We start from the raw sequence: 16,610 nt of genomic DNA on the forward strand, positions 1-16,610 counted from the left end.
AGTGGTGCTGATTTCAAGAAGGAATTATATCCTTGTGCAATGGCAATTTATTATGTGGAATGGATGAGAATTACTTTTGTAAACCACAATGTAATCGTGGAATCACAAAAATGGACTGACTGCTAAAATAGTCCAAGTGCAGGTCTAAGAGTGAATGATTAATAACCAGATGTTAATCATGACCACTGACTTGGCCCATGCTGTTTAGCCACACAAGAACCCTCCATCACACACAATTCTTCTTCCCAGCAGCAACTCAGCTCTGGGCATTACAAGAGAACTGCCCCAGGGAGGATGGTGTTTGACATAACACATGCTATGTCCTGAGTAGTCTGAAGTTGATCTCTGCCCTTTGCAACGTTTGAGATCACAATGCTTACAACTTTTGGGTGCCAGAAGATTTGATTACCAGATACCTGCTGCAAACAGCAAACAACACTGCTTATGTAGAGTCCATCTGGTGGCAATGGTACCCAGGGGGATCTTCTGAGACTCACCTTTTGTTACCTCATCTTCTAACAGGGGTAAGGGACAATCCATGTAGTGAGAGGCAGACAAACCCCAAGGGCTGCTAGCTGAATGACCTTTCACCATCTTCTGGCTACACATCTAGGAGGAGACAGAAACTTCCTTTAACAAAGAGGTATCAGATTTGCAGACACATTTTTCTGCTCTCCCAATAATAAGTAAAATTTCTGCTATGAATAGTTTCATTCAGATTTAATAATGCACCAGTACCAGCACTGCTTTTGCTACTTATGAATATGCTACAGTACTGTCTACTGTCATTGCTTTAGTAATTTAAAATAAAGTTAATTAAATCCCATTGATGTCTTGTGACTTCTGCTATGCAAGAATCAATGTACTCGTTAATAAAGGAATCATAAGAAATTTGCTCAGTATTAATGAGTATAGTGTAAACACCATATTTCTTGACAGAACACTCTTTAAATACATGAAATTCATACACAGGCAAGGTACCAGAAAGCACAGGAAGCACTTTCAGATACACACAGACATTTTCACTGGAAGGAATCAGGGGAATTACAGTGTGGGTAATAATCAACTCCCAAAGAGAGCGCTAGATCCTTGCAGATGTCCCTGCTCCCTGCAGGGGGTTGGACTAGATGACCTTTGAAGGTCTCTTCCAAGCCAAACCAGTCTATGATTCTATGATAATTCAGTGGGTTTACAGCATTGCAGAACAGGCAACTTCAAGGTGACTAACATCACTGAGATCTCTCACTTGATGACAGTGAGCCACCACCACTAGAAGATTATACTGGTTCCTCTTGCTTGGCCAATGCTAGAAAAATCATAGAATTGTTTTGGTTGGAAGAGAACTTTAAGATCATGGAGTCCAACCGTTCCCCAGCACTGCCAGGTCCCCACTGCCCCGTGTCCCTCACACCACATCTCCACTGCTTGGAAACCCCTCCAGGGGTGGGGACTCCACCACTGCCCTGGGCAGCCTGGCACAGCCCTGGACAGCCCTTGTGAGGAAGAAATTTTTCCTAATATGAGACAATGCTAAACCTAGAGAAACATGGGGGAGTCAACTTAAACTCAAACGTTTCATGATGCAAAAGAAAAAAATAACATTAGTCTACCAAAGCTTACTCAGTCAACAGATTGTTGAAAACCTAGATGAAGGTTTGTAGCAGCTCAGTGGCCTAGGGATTGGGTGTGCTCCAACAGGTGCTGCTCAGCACTCCCTCTGCCCCTGCAACTTTGCAAGTTCTCCAGTAACTTTTGTGCTGGGTGTAGGCAACACAATTTGAATGAAAAGGGTAAGTAAGTGTCAACACATGGGTGTGAGTATAAAATAAATCTCAAGAAGGAGAAAGGTAGTTGCAGGTGCATACTGGGTCTTGGAGCAAACAAGAAACCAGCAGCAGACTGGACTGTGGGTGACAATCTGTGAGTAGCTACTCCAAATTCTTATATTGGATAGAAATGTTTGAACCCATGATGAGTTATGTGGAAGACAACTGCATGCCATGTGCTGTAAATTTTGCCTTTTTGAAAATCATATAATGAATGATAAACTTCCTTCAAATTATACTAAATACATAAAAACAGAAAGCTAGGAAATAATGATAGATCTGCAAAATGGGAATAATGGTATTTACATCTTTTATAGAGCACATTGGGACTTGTTGGTTTAAAATACTAGGTTTCAATGAGTGATTATCATGCTTGCATACAGCTTTTAGTCCAACAGGATGCAGACCATGAGTGGGATCTCCCAGCACTGTTGTATCATAATTAGTGAATAACATCAACCATGAACTTTAGAGACAGGCACAAGCAATTCTAAAGCACTGCTTATAACCCTAATAGGGAAATGAGATAGATCAAAATAAACTATTACAATTTTTCCTCCCAATTTGTATAATAACACTGTCCAGAGGAGACATTAGGGAGATAGAAAACGTGTATGCTTTATCATAATGGAGAATCTTTCTGAGAAATCACAGGCACTCATTTCAGTTATGGCCATTATGAAGCATTATGCTATAAGGGATCTAGATGTATGAAGCTTCATGTCCTTGTGTTCCAAGGAAACAGCAATAAGCACATAACAAAGATTAACTTTATACCAGCTGATGTGGCAGTGGCTTGATACTGAGAAAAGGAAATAATAAACCACACTTTTCCACTCATTTTCAGGCCTAGTAGTTTGTTCAGGACAACAAAAATTCATAAAATGGAAGAAATTTAATTAAACAGTGACTCCTTTTTCAAGCTGTTGCTATTGTATCAGTAAAGCAGCACTGATTTTGCTATTGGTCAGTTTTATTCTTGTTAAATCCCAGGAGTTTGATTATGATAAATAGCACTGTGAAACACATCTATTTCATTGGTGTTCACAGAGATCTAATAAGCTACAAAGAAAAACAATTCAGGTAGAGCCTGTGAGTTCAGAAGCAGCCTAGAAGGTTATGGCTGGTTTGGGTTTTGGATTTTTTTTTTTAACTGGAGATATCTAACTCTTCTTTTCTGTATCCCTTAATTTCTACAAAGGCTACAGCAGGTTAAAATAAGTCCAGATGCAACTGTAATGTCATCTAAGCTTATTTACACTGCAGAGTACGACTGTGATTCACTTCATTACATGGCACAGGCAACACAGTGGAACTATTGGGCTGACTCAAAACAGTTACCTACAAAAACTCCACCCAGCCTGCAGACCCTTCTTCCACGTCCTCCCAGCATCCTGCCTGCTGCATTACCTGCCCTCTTGAAAACTTTGATGAGATATCAAAGCAAAACTTGACAAAATGCTTTCATCTTTCAGTGATTCTCACTAAAACGAAGTCAATGCAATTACAACAGTAAGGCCTCAAAAATAGTAAAAATAATACTAAGAAAAAGGTTTGCTTTTAGCATTGTTATAGAGTTTTATGACCATTCTCTTTTTAAGTTAAATCACTGAATATTTAAAAGTTTTCATCTTTTAAGAAGGTTTTCAGTAGATGGCCATCTGCTTGTGTCAATGCAGTTGAAAACCTTTACCCACACCTACAATTTTATGGCATAAACACACAACCTAGTGAATTTAACACCACATATTCCAGAACTGGCAGCTCCTAAATTGCATTTTAGTGTTTGTAGTGTGGACAGACCCAAAGCACCATGAAAGCACAGCATCACACCCTGTGACACCACAAACCCCTGGCCACCTTGCCTGGAGAACTCGAGCAGTGGTCCCTGCTGTGAGGGGGTTGGAGCCTCACCCATTTCTCCTCCGTGGGGGAAACTTCCAGGGAAGTTCCTCATGAACATCATGCCTCAGCAAGGGTGCTCTGCTGAGGTCAGCACACAGCCTGCTTCAGCCCAGGTACTTTCAAAGAGCAGTTTTATAGGGCTGGAAGGGAGTGCTTAATTTGCAGTGCAGACTAAAGCCTCCTTGCCTTAAAATATGCTTGGAGTGTGCTGAAAAACTATTTTTTTTTCATTTCAAGTGCTTCTGAGTGTAATTAACCTGGGACACGAGAAAAACAATTCTATTACCCTTTCTAAAGTGTTTTTCTCCTGTGGATAAACCTCTCCCACTTGATTTTTTTTCTTTTTGCTTCATTTTAAATAGGGCACTTGTTGTAACACCATGGGGATTTTCCCATTAGTTCTCCATTTGTTTTCTTTTTATCTAGACAGTGATACTTAACAAGAAAAACTTCTTTTATATATGTTTATAAACATGTTTTTCACCCAGCAAAAGAACAGAGACTAATATTAAGTACAGAGAAAAGATGAGTACTATCATGTATCAAAACTACATGTTATCAGCCAGGTAGATTAGACAGATGAGGTTTGATAAGTATATATCAGAAAACCACACAGCTTGACAGTAATGGTAGAAAGGATTTATAATAAAGCAATTTATCATTTCATGATCATCTTTTCCAAATTATCATCTCCTTAAATATTTTTTATTAAGAAGTTCCAATCAAGATTTGATGCACACAGTTCATAATCCCTACAAAGGGAAGGAGGGAGCCTACCAAAATCAAATCAATGGAACTAAGGTCAGATTTCAGTATATTCAGGAAACTGGCAGGGAAGAGCTTGTAGAAAGCAAGTCTAATTGGAAGAAATTGGAACTCCACTGAACTGTCTGTTCCACAGATAAAAAGTACTAGGGAAACAGGCTCAAACTACTCCAGAGATGAAGGAGGAGAGGTAGGAAACCAAGCTGCCAAGCTTGATAAATCGTGTGTTCCTTGTTGATCTCCAAATAAGAAAGCACACAGAAGATGGGGACATTGACAACTGCTGCTTGGTGAGTCAACAGGTAAGGTAGAATGAGATGCAAGTATAAAAAAACTTCTGGGTAATACAAAAAGACATCATTAAGTACATTTGTAATTATCATTAAAAAAGGAACTAGTTATGAGTAGCATCCACTCAACTGTAGTGTAAAAGGGAAGAGGTCTCTGGCTACCTTAAGGGCAAAAGAGAGCAGAAAGTGCTCAGAGGCTTTGAAATTGGCTGGTCCTGATGAAATATGCTCTAGGATACAAAAACAACTGTCTAAAGCAATCTCAGAACTCTGGTGGGACTCTTGTAGAATGAAAAATATACAAGAAGACTGGAAAGGGCTACAAAAATACCATTGGATAAAAAAAATACCATAGTAGTACTGGCACAGTAGTCCTAGTATGGACACACCTGGCAAAGCTCCACTGGTATTAGAAAACCTCTTCCCACAAGCAAAACAAGTTCTACCAGTAGCAGCATGGGTTTGTCACTGATGGGACTCATCACTGGAAAAATACACTGGAAGCCAAAATATACACAGTCAAAATACACTGGAAGAGTGGAAAAGAGCATAGTGCCCATGCTTAGTGGGAAAGGGTGCCTTGAGGATTTCTAGCCCTATTGGTTTAACTGCAGTTCTTGGAAAATAACTAAATAAGCTAATGATGGCCATCTGGAAAGTAACAAATCCATGAGCAACTCAAACCTGTCAAGATCAAACTTGTGAGATCAATCTGTGTTTTTTTCCTGCAACAGGTTAGTGAGCATTGTGAACAGGGGAGAAAAAAGTGAGTACCACTCATCTTGACTTTAGCAAAGCATTTGAAGTTACCTGATCGTGGTATTATATATGCAAGCTAAGAAAGTGTGGTTTAGACAAACTTAGAGAGAGATGCAAAGCTGCTTGAATAACTCAAAGAATTCTTCTGTCAGTATGGAAGGATACTGAGAGGGTTCAAAGGGTCCATCCCCTGAGAGTTACAAATCCACAGAACCTGCTGTTCACACAGGAGGAGGTACCTCAACTTCAAGCAATGGAGGAAAATGGGTTCAGACTGTAAAAAAAACTCCAATGAGGTGCTAAGTGATTTTCTCTCTTTGCTCTCCACCACAGCATCAGAAATAATAGAAATATTGGTTAGAAGGGATCTCTGCAGGACATGAAGTGCTATCTTGAGTCTGCCACTCACAGTGTATCAGGTCAGCTTCTGGTTTTGTCTGCGTGAGGATTGCTGCAGGATTTCATTGCATTTTACAGTTTCACAGCCTTAGTCTAAACAGATGTATTTTTTCTGCACTGATTTACAGCCTGAGCAGCAAAGCAAGGAAGCAGTATCAAAGAATAGTTTCACTCACACTTCTACCACCTATCAGTTTCTATGAGGAAAAAGAATCTTGTTCTGACAATCAAGCCAAATAAACTTAGTAATAAACAGTAAATAAATGGAGGTAGTTAACTCTGGTTTCAAATAACCTAATTTTAGTCCTCCAAATCTAAAAAAAAAGCACATGGAATTCAGTGCAGAAATACTGGATGCTAAGCAAAGGACAAATTCTCACCACTGTCAGTGGAACTATTCTAAAAATCAGTGAGTTAAGTTTGTAACAGTCTGTAACAGAGATTTAAAATATGAACAGCTTTTATGTCTGGTTGTCTTTTTATTCAAGATTTCCAAGTAGGAAAATTGTATAGAAAATTAAAATTTGTCCTTCTCATTCTGATTTACATAGACCACCATTTATCTACATAATAATTAATACAGTTTCCCTTGGGTATAGTATTAAGCTTTTAATACATGTTATTTCCCTCAGATTTTATTTATCTAAAGAAAATAATGTCTGATTTAAATGGAAAGCCCAACATGAAACTTTGAATATGGAGCAACTAGGCATCTCTAACAACAGGTCTTATATGAAATTATGACCTACTTTAAGCTCTTAGAATAACCAGAGGTAGCTCTGATCTGCCAGTTTTCCATGTACTTGGAAAAAAAATCAAGCTTTGCCCCATTTATGGCTTCCATGAGCTCACCCAGAAATCTCCCTCTATCAAAATCCTGCCGTAACAGGTGCAAGGGAGAACAGACAGAGAACTCTGGTGAATCCCACATCTGCTTTGTGAAAAAGGCAACAGAAGCAGCACAGAAGGAAGTAAGAAAGATAATTGCTGGCTTGAACCACGCTACATTTTACTTGTGGGCAAAGGGCCAGCTTCCACGAGGCAGAATGTGCAGGACCAACTTATTGGAATTCAGGGGTTGGCCTCCACTCTTGTCCAGAGACAGCTGTAAACCAGCAGCCCATAGCATCACAATCAGGCACTGAGTTTTGTCAGGGAATGCTGAGACGTACAGAAACAGCCCTGGTAGCTTCAGCTGCACCCCTGCCTGGAAAAATGACAGTCAATCTCCAATTCCAGATGACAAGAACTGGATAAAAACTTAAAACAAATGGTGACCTTTCAAAAGATTAATTTGTTTACCAACAAAACGTTCTACGTTTGTCAGCTGAGATGGGGGTGACCTTCACATTCCCATTTCTAGGTTGAAAGGATGCTGACTATAGTCATCTGTTAAGTTAACTCCATCTCACCAATTATTTCCTCCTTATTTTTAGTGACAAGAAGATTTTATTAATTCACTGGGCTGCTTATGATGATTACATACCATAATACAAATGCAACAAGCTTCGTTTGAATTACTGTAGTGTAACATCGATTTAAGTCTCATCCTGCTACCACTGCCAAATTATGCTTTGACTGTAATTATAGCCATATGCATAGGTTTAAAACACAATCAGGTTTGGAGGACCAAAAAAACCTGGTTTTCTTCTAAAACCCCTTGTAGTTACTTGAAATGAAAAGAATTATCATTTTTTGCCTTACTTCAGGATTTTGGAAAAGATTTTCAGTGCTAAGCGTTAGTGAGGCAAATACTGAATAAAGAATGAATAACCAAGGATATGATTACAATGGCTGTGCTCAAATAAGTTAGCTTAAAAAAAAACCCCTCACCACAACATGGAATCACTGCCATCACCATTAGAGCCACGCTATATAAGATGCAACTCATAAAGGCTAGAAATCATCACCATATTAAATTCTGCCTCATGAATAAATTATAAGGTTCCTAAGTTTACAGTATGATACACATTTATAAGAAAACAAGGACCAAAAAGTGCCAGTATAATTCTATTAAAGAACAGCAGTCTTAGGAAAATGAAAGGCAGAGTTGTGAAACTTTTCCATGTTGCAGAACAATGCCAGAATTACTTTTGCTGCTGTTCTGATTACTATTTATTTTGTTGGACACTCCACAGGAAGGATACATAATTAATAATTAACTACTCATTATTTTTCATTTCTTATCCAGACATAGGCTGCCAAATAAAGTGATGCCCAGACTTCTCATCGTGTTTCAAACAGAATTACAGTCCTGATTTTAAGCTATCTACAGTACTTCAGAGGATGAGGCATTAATGCTTATCAGACCCAAAAAGGTACAAAAGGGCAACAGTTAATTGCTCGTAGTTTCTGTCAGAAAACCCAGCATCAGCAACTTTAGAATACCAAAAGAACAAGAAAAGACTTTTTTCAAGAAACAATGAGATCCCTCCTAATAATTTTTCAAACTACTCAAATGGCAGGATAATAAGAAGTCCATGTAGATTTGTGCTTGACCTACCCAGTCACCTCAAAACCAGCGTGGTTTTAATCTCATCCCATTTTTAAATGCTCAGGTCTCCTTCAAAACTCAGATGCTGACAACTCTTGGAAAAAAAACCTGAATGCAGTTAACCGAGCAATTAGTTTTTAATTTATTTCAATGAGAGTCCTCTTGCCACTGATTTTTTTTTGAGATAATCTTTGAACTTCTGTACATATCTAGGGCATGTACGTTGGTGTCCGCGCGTGTGCGTGCGTACAAATATTGCCCTCTAATGGCTGATTAGTAAAACCAGGGTAGGTAGCACCTAATTTAATTCTTGTAGCTACTTTCTTTTCTTTTTCCAAGACTAGAGACCATCTAATTTCAGACCAGCAACTACACATGGATTTGTTTGAGTGACTATTGTTGACCTGTAACTATCATTCCTCTAAGTGTTAGCATAAGTCACATTTAACAACACCTTAATTCACAATCTCAGTAGTGGATTTGGCAAAGTTATTTGCAAAATTTCTCCCCCAGTAAGGACAGAACATTTCAAAACACAGATTCTGTCATGGGATTCAAAAAAATCTCTAAAAAGCATTTACTCTAGTAAATGCTGTTGATTAAATGAGAGGTTGGAAATACCTAGATGGATTTTCAGCTCATCTCCCTGCCATAAACGGTTCCTTAGCAACTGTAAATATGTATCAGAGAGCTTGACTAATTTACACTAAATGTTTGCAATTTAAGTCACCAGTAAGAACTTTTCTCTGATCAGTGTATGTTTCAGCAAGAGTGGTAAAACACATGGCTCTCTGCAGTAGTATAATATTCCTCTCTGCGAGTGTTTTAGAGTGGTTCTAAAAAGCTATTAGCCGTGATGCTTTTTTCTAATTAACTCTATATCACAGTGTTAGACAAACCACCTCTTAGTCTGCGCAACAGCTTTCAAAAAAAATCATTTTTTATAAGTGGCAGCTTACAACTGTGCCATTCAGAGAGTCTGTTTGTGTTGTTTAAACCCAAATACCCTAGAATGTCTCTTCCAGCACTTGCTGCATAAGGCTTCTGTTACATAAATTATACTGTAGAGGAGCACCCTTGACTGAGACCACTGCCCATATTCTTTCATGTGGACCACAGGGCTGAATTTGTGAACATCACTGACCTTCAGAAGGTTGTCTGTCCATATTAAATGTTTTTAAAAGCACTCTGCAGAACATGTCATCTTCCTGTTCATTTGCTTATTTGAGAGGAGCAGCAATTTGGCAGAATCGAAACTTAACCTTGCACAACTTGAACATTCTCATGCCAGAAAGGAGACTAGAGAAGGGTAATTTGATGGCCACTAGTCAGGGTGCTCTTAGGAGAGTGTTGTGGAAGTGCTTAGGCTCAGCTTTAGTAGATAATTGTTTTGTACTAAGGGAATAGCTTGACTAGAGATAAAAGAAATGCTCTGCTTCAGAACGTCTTGTGGCTGGACAGCGAGGACACTTTGGATCTACTAGACATGGAAATATCTGCATATGGAAAGGAAAGGTCTGAATCTGTCCCTCATACTGTAAAGTAAGTGCTCCCAGCATGGAGGTAAGAAGTAGAAATCACAGAATAGTTTGGGTTGGCAGGGACTTTAAAGATCATGTAGTTCAAACCCCCTGCCATGGGTAGACATCTCCCACTAGAGCAGGCTGCACAAGGCCTCATCTAACCTGGCCTTGAACACTTCCAGGGATGGGGCATGACCTCAACATTCCTTCCCAAACATGTGAGAAAAATAAGATGTAAACACCATCTACATTTCTGTAGACACTCTGGCATTCTGATTCTGCTTCAGAATATCCTCTGTTATGCTACAGGTTTGTTTTCCCCAGTACTGTCACTCAAAATGTTTTGAGCGTTACATATACATGTCAAGAATTAGGAAATTTCCACTTAAAATTTAGGTCTGATATGTATCAATTTTAACAGTGAGGAGTAATACATATAATAAACCTAGAAGATAATGTAAGTTACTTACAGGAGCAGATTTTTTCCTAGTTATAAGTGGCAGCCTGGTCTCAGAGTTCTGTTGTTTTAAACCAGCTTTATTATCAGTGTTCTCTGGCTCAAGCATCACTTTCATATCCATTTCCACCTGCTGCTGAAATACATAACAGGCATAGTCTTGAAAGAACTGCACTGGGACAGAAGTGTTTAGCAGCAGGAACTGGCTAATATGTTCATAAATTTGAAAAAATTATGATAAAAATTAACGTTATTTGACTACCCACACAGAACTAGGTGAACAATGAAGTGTCTTCTGATTAGATGGAAAACTTAACAAGACATACAACTACTCTTCATATGCATGCTTTTGCCAGAATTTCTTCAATTGATTCCATTACAAGCTCTGAAATTCCAGAAAAACTTGCACACTGAGCTCAGTTTTGAGAGCAAAGGACAATCAGCTTTAACTCACTCAATAAACATCATTCATTTGTGAATTCCCTTTACCTGTGTTATAACAAACATTTTACACACACCCTACCTGTTGTGAGGGTGTTATATGTGCATCCTTCCCACAGATGATAACAACCCAATCTACCTTGTCTACATTTGCCAGGGACTTTAATTCAGGAATCACTGACCTGATGGACCAGAACAGCTTCTTTGGATCAGTTATGGCTCATTGACTTGGTGCTTATATGTAAAGCTTGCTTAGAAATAAATGAGGAAATAAAACATCCTTATAGTAATAAGAATTAAAACATAGTAGTTTCTTAATGTACTGTGTTATCTACATGGAATGGATTCACCTATTTTGCTAATAAAAAGTAATATTATTTAAATTCCAAGGGATGTAAAAAGGCTTTTAAAGTTTCTTCTTGTTATAATAAGTATTTAAAGCACATACTTTTTCTATAAAAGCCAGAAGAGATGCCATATATTTATACTAAAGGAGAAATTTCTTAAGGTGAAGACATTTTGGCTCAGCTCAGCACATGTGCTTCAGTTTACACTTGGATCTTTATCTCCCAATACTTTTATTGCAATACTATTGCTGCCTAGACTTTGCACTCAACAGGGTTTATTTACCAACCAATGCTGAATAAGGAATAACCCTCAAATGGCAGAAATTAATGTATCACTAGAGAAACCAACAGAGTTAAGGTAATTTAGAGGAGCTGGGGGGCTGGTGGGGTATGTGCTTAATTCCCATGGCATGGATATGGGAATACAAAAAGCTCCCTTATATAATAAGATCCAACTAAACATATTTATACCCAAGAACTCTCTGCTGATACTTCTGTTGTGCAAACATAAAAATAAATATATGAAAATTCTATTTTTTGGCAAGCAAAATGTGCCATAAAAAGTTGAAGAACCATTAGATGTCTATTTGAACTATTAAACAATTCTATTAGTTTGTGAAGGCACTAACAATAGTTTCATTTATTTATCTGCACAATATATTATCTTCTTTTGATAGTAATTACAAGCAGATGTATCAATGAGATGCTCATTTAGATTTGGGTTTGTAAAAACAGAAGTTATTATCCAAGCCAATTACTCTTTTACCCACATGGCTGCACAGAGACAGAAAGTTCAATTTTCACCTCATCAGTGATTTTGTGGTATTTATTTTATTACTACAGCACACCGCTGTACAGAAAGGAAACTGCTTGTGCTATTAAACAAGAATTGGGGGGAAATTGAGAACCTTCTCAATTAAAATAGGAGATGATTCACAATGCAGACTCCCTGCTCAGCCCGACAGGGAAATGATCAATGCTGAAGTGGCAGATTCCACACAGCATAACAAGAATTGAAATGCTTAATAAAGAAATCCTGATAAAAATTGCTTTGTCAGCTCAGAGGTATGGCAAGTGACAACTGTACATATGCAGGAGCTGGAGCAGATTGTCTCTTCCATCTATATTCTACATCCATCTGTATTATCCAAAGTCTTCAATTCAAGCTATCTTGAACCATTTTGGTGCAGAATAAGAAAAGGACGAGAACAGCAGGGCCAACAGTGCTTTATTGCTAATAATGCTCAGGTAGAATTAAAATTATTGCACTAATTATTAATGTGGAGTGTACAGAACAGGTTGATATGTTCAGTTAAGTGGTTCAAACCTTGTTCTATGTCAACACAAAAGTCATTTCAGAGGGGAAGGCATTTTTATCATGGAGTAAGGCAATAAATCTGATTCACTATGTAATTCTGTTTTGCAGATGCACGTGGTGCCTGGTTTCTAATAGAGTCCAATTCCTTTGTGAATGGACTACATTTTATTAACCTTTGAAACAATCTGGATAATCAGTAAATAAACCACTTTTCATGTCTAGATGTTTGTGTTCTTTGCATATTCTAGAGCCTTCTAGAAACATCATTCCATTTACATCTTTCATTCTATTAATGATGAGAGAATACTACTTTCTGTGACATTCTGAATGCACACAAGAAGTCAGTAACTTTTAGGAAAAGAAACCAAAAAATAAGCAAACAAAAATTTTATAAAACCTTAAACAAAACCCAAAGCTGCACAAACATCTGTTTCTATGTTTTCAATCAAGTATGTCTAAAAAAAAAAAAGATTAAAAAGTTCAACTTATACACTTACCAATTATGGATAACAAAAATAATTGAACTTGTACACAACTAAACAGAAGCTTTGCAATTATTGCATGAAGAAGACACCTCTTTATGGCTCTCAAGGTTTATTATTAGAAGAAATCCAACTACAATAAATAGTGGGGGGGGAAAGGGGGTTAATGTGCTTCACAATTCCCCCTGTGAACTAAATTTGCAGAGTCTTATCCTGCTGCTACTGTGACTCAGAAATACTGTATGTGTGAGTAAACAATAATTCTAAGCCTATTCTGACACCTGTGGGCAAGCTATTTCCCATATGACAAGCATTCCACATGTGAAAACAGCATCTGTGCTTATTTGACTCCAACCTTGCTTCCTCCTAACTACTACAAGCACAGCTTATGCCCCATTTCTACCCTTGCACAGCATACTATGGACTGCAAAGCACAAAAATATTACTCTGTGAATTATTCTTTCTCTGAGAACCTCTACGTGTTGAAATGTTGAATTCCTCAGGTTTATGTACCTGGAAATTCTGTCTGCAAATGGAAAACTATTTGGCCCACTAATAGTTCTTTTGAGTGGAAAGGAATTTTGAACACCACCAAAGTAGGTTTAAAAAAAAAAAATAAACTGTTTCTACAAGTACAGAGGAGACAGGAAGTAAGGAATTGTAGGTGATAATTTGCCAGTTGGATTCCACAACTATTTAATAATAAAAGCTTCTTCTTCATGCAGAACAGCTGGCAAAACAGCACTGTTTTCCATTTTCTTGATAATGGGAAATTAGGGCAAGGTGATTGTCACTAGGTATTCATTTGTAAGCAGATGCCATAGCTAACAGAAATGAGAAGGCAAAGAGAAAGTCAAGGCAGGACAGAGCATGTGCTCCAGAGTAAATTAAGCTCATTGGTGCACATGAAAGGGTGACAGACCACAAATCACAGAGTTTACAGAGTAGCTGAACTTTGATTATAATTTTTTTTCTCTTCACAATATAAATGTATTCATCGAGGACAGGGTTGGAATAGGGTCTGGAAAAAGAAATCAGAGCTCTCACTGCACATTATCTGTCATTTCAAGAGTAAGAAATATTTTACTGCTGCTTTATATTGGGATTTCTTTTACAAAGCTGAGAAGCAATATAAATGTTAGGCTGCTTATTCTGATTATACCATTATGAGTTGCTTCAATCCCTACTTCCTGGTAACAATCTTAGAACTACAGAAAGCTGCTTGTTAAGGTTTTCTCTCACTCAAAACTCCCTTGGATTTCAACAGTAATAACCCAAAATTGTGGCAACAGGTATTTTTCAACCCAGCTAATTACTCTTGTTTTTGAAATATATTTGAGGAAACCACCTTGAGTACAGGAGTCAAAATTCACAGCTTAGAACAAAAAAGAATAGCAAAACCACCTCAGATACAAACATTTTAAGAAGGCTTTAAATGATTTTCCAAGAATTTCATTTATAAAACCAGAAAAAAAATAATCAGATTTCAAGGAGAAACCCTGTATTCATCATAGAAGCATCTACCCATGAACAAGTTTTCCCCACAATTTGCCAATCTTTTCTGCAAGAATTAAAAAAAAAGAACCACTGATAGTCTCAGAGACCACAAACATTTATATCTGTGCTCGTGCTATACCAATATTAGTTCTTTTTTTTTCCAAAAGATGTTACTTGCAGAATCCCAGCTAACTACATGGTATTTGCAGGACTGGGGCCTTAAAGCAGAATCAACACTTGAGCTTCAGGACTCTTTAATAATATATTTGTGGGAGGAAAAACTGAATCAAAGGCTTGTGGATGCACCCATGATGAATACTGAAGTCCTTCTTAAATTCAATTTAATCTGGACTGTGAGGCTGGGAGAAGGCTCCTGCCTCCCAGCTCACTCATCCTACTGAGGATTTTTGAACACTTCCAGTCATAGATGATGTATGATCAAAAACTGAATCCATGTGGAGTGAGAATGTGACATGATGGGGTCAGCTGGTGACCTACAAGGCAGCAGTCTACTCATTTAACATGATTTCTGGCAGAATTAGTAGTAGTATGCTATTTCAGACCTGTGAACTCTGAGAAAGGCGTGGTGCTGGTTTGCTGCATGCCTGGACAGTCACTGGCTCAACAGGTACTCGTGGTAAAACAAGCTGTCTCTGAGCAGCACCAAAATGAGGGCCCCTGATGTAGAAAGTAACAAACAGTGAGGTTTTAAAAAAATTACTTTGATTTTCCCTCTTAAACTCATACTGCTTCCAGCTGGTTGAATCCAGAAGACTGTATTTTTATTTAAATTTATGTTTAGCAAAAAAATATCACAGGAGTTAGCAAAAGGTTGCTGTGGATACTTAGAACTGCATTTACTTGTGTATTGTTTTTTTAACTTAAAATCAAACCAAAATAGCAAATGATCCAAATAATCTCATTTGGGCCAATACTCCCATTTGCTTTACAAGATTCTGAAACCACAGTTTTTCTGTCTTGTTCACTGTGTTTTTCTCTGTGATAAAACAACTCTTTCACTTACCATTTAGGGGGTTCTTTTGAATGTACTTCTTTATTAACAGCAGAAGAAATAGTTAACACTTGTCTGTTTACAGTATTTAAATAATTTTCAGCATGTTTCTGTTAGAGGGGGAAAAAATAATGCTTAGACTATTACAAAGGTATGAGGGATATTACATTTATTAATCACAGTTAATTTAGCAATCCAGACCTCTGACTGAAAAGTTGATAGACTGTGTTTCTGTCAGACTATGTCTGATTTTGGCTAATGGGCACAAGATCAGAGAATTCTGATAACCTCAAAAAGGAAGTCATCATTCTGAATCCCATCCTTCCAATCAGGAAGGCACCTTGCAGGGTGACAAATACACAGCCCCATGTACTCTAAGGGAATTACTGAATCTCAAAAACTGAATCGTCTTCTGGATCTGCTCAAATTTACTTACTCTGAGCCCAAGATCAGCTCTTTCAGTCGCTGTTTTGAGGTCACTAATATTCACAACTTCTACGTTGCCTTTCACGTTGATATTTTTAACTTTAAGCTTCCGAGTGTCTTCTTGAACCTAGAAAGGGAGTTATGAGAAGAATAATACCTGTAACCAAACCCCATGGGATTATGTAGCTGGATTTAACCCAAATTAAACGCTTCCTAAATACAGGGGAAAATACATATGATTCTCCATTCTTCTGTGCTTTTTTAAGTAAGAGAATACAAAGCCAATGACTTTAAAATCATTGATTGTGGAAAACGTGAAAAAACAATTTTAAAACAAAAAGGCCATAAACTTTAGAAGTGAGGTCCTTTGCCAAAGAATGCCGAAATTTATACATTTCAAACATCCCTCTTGGCTTCACGATGGAGGAATCTTCAAAGTATTAACGAGGCGCTGGAAAGTAGAGACAGTGAAGAGACCATGTCAGCCCAAAATTGTGTATTTATGCTGCGTTAACCCAAAAAAAAAGTTCAATGTCTCGTTACTCTAAGGGCCGTAACGTTTACAAAGCACAAGACACGACCCGAAATGATCCCCAAACGATCCAGAAGTGCCGCTCCCTCCTCAGGCCGAGCCCTCCCAGCCCCTCAGCCTCAGGCCGCGCAGCCCGC

The 16,610-nt window shown here is 38.0% G+C and overlaps 1 protein-coding gene across 1 annotated transcript in view; it reads right to left on the minus strand.

Annotated features, from left to right (window-relative positions):
• IQCH (IQ motif containing H) overlaps positions 1–16,068 on the minus strand; it is a gene marked incomplete at its 5' end in the record, with an annotated part of 68,354 nt that extends 52,286 nt beyond the window's left edge. Inside the window, 5 exons of the mRNA XM_008947260.1 lie at positions 498–609; positions 10,432–10,554; positions 15,067–15,181; positions 15,528–15,625; positions 15,952–16,068. Of these exons, the coding sequence (XP_008945508.1) occupies positions 498–609; positions 10,432–10,554; positions 15,067–15,181; positions 15,528–15,625; positions 15,952–16,068 (565 nt within the window). The remainder of the gene's footprint in view (positions 1–497; positions 610–10,431; positions 10,555–15,066; positions 15,182–15,527; positions 15,626–15,951) is intronic.
• Between the last annotated feature and the right edge of the window lie 542 nt (positions 16,069–16,610).

Source organism: Merops nubicus, unplaced genomic scaffold (genome assembly GCF_000691845.1).
Source record: "Merops nubicus isolate BGI_N331 unplaced genomic scaffold, ASM69184v1 scaffold15519, whole genome shotgun sequence".
NCBI classification, from domain to species: Eukaryota; Metazoa; Chordata; class Aves; order Coraciiformes; family Meropidae; genus Merops; species Merops nubicus.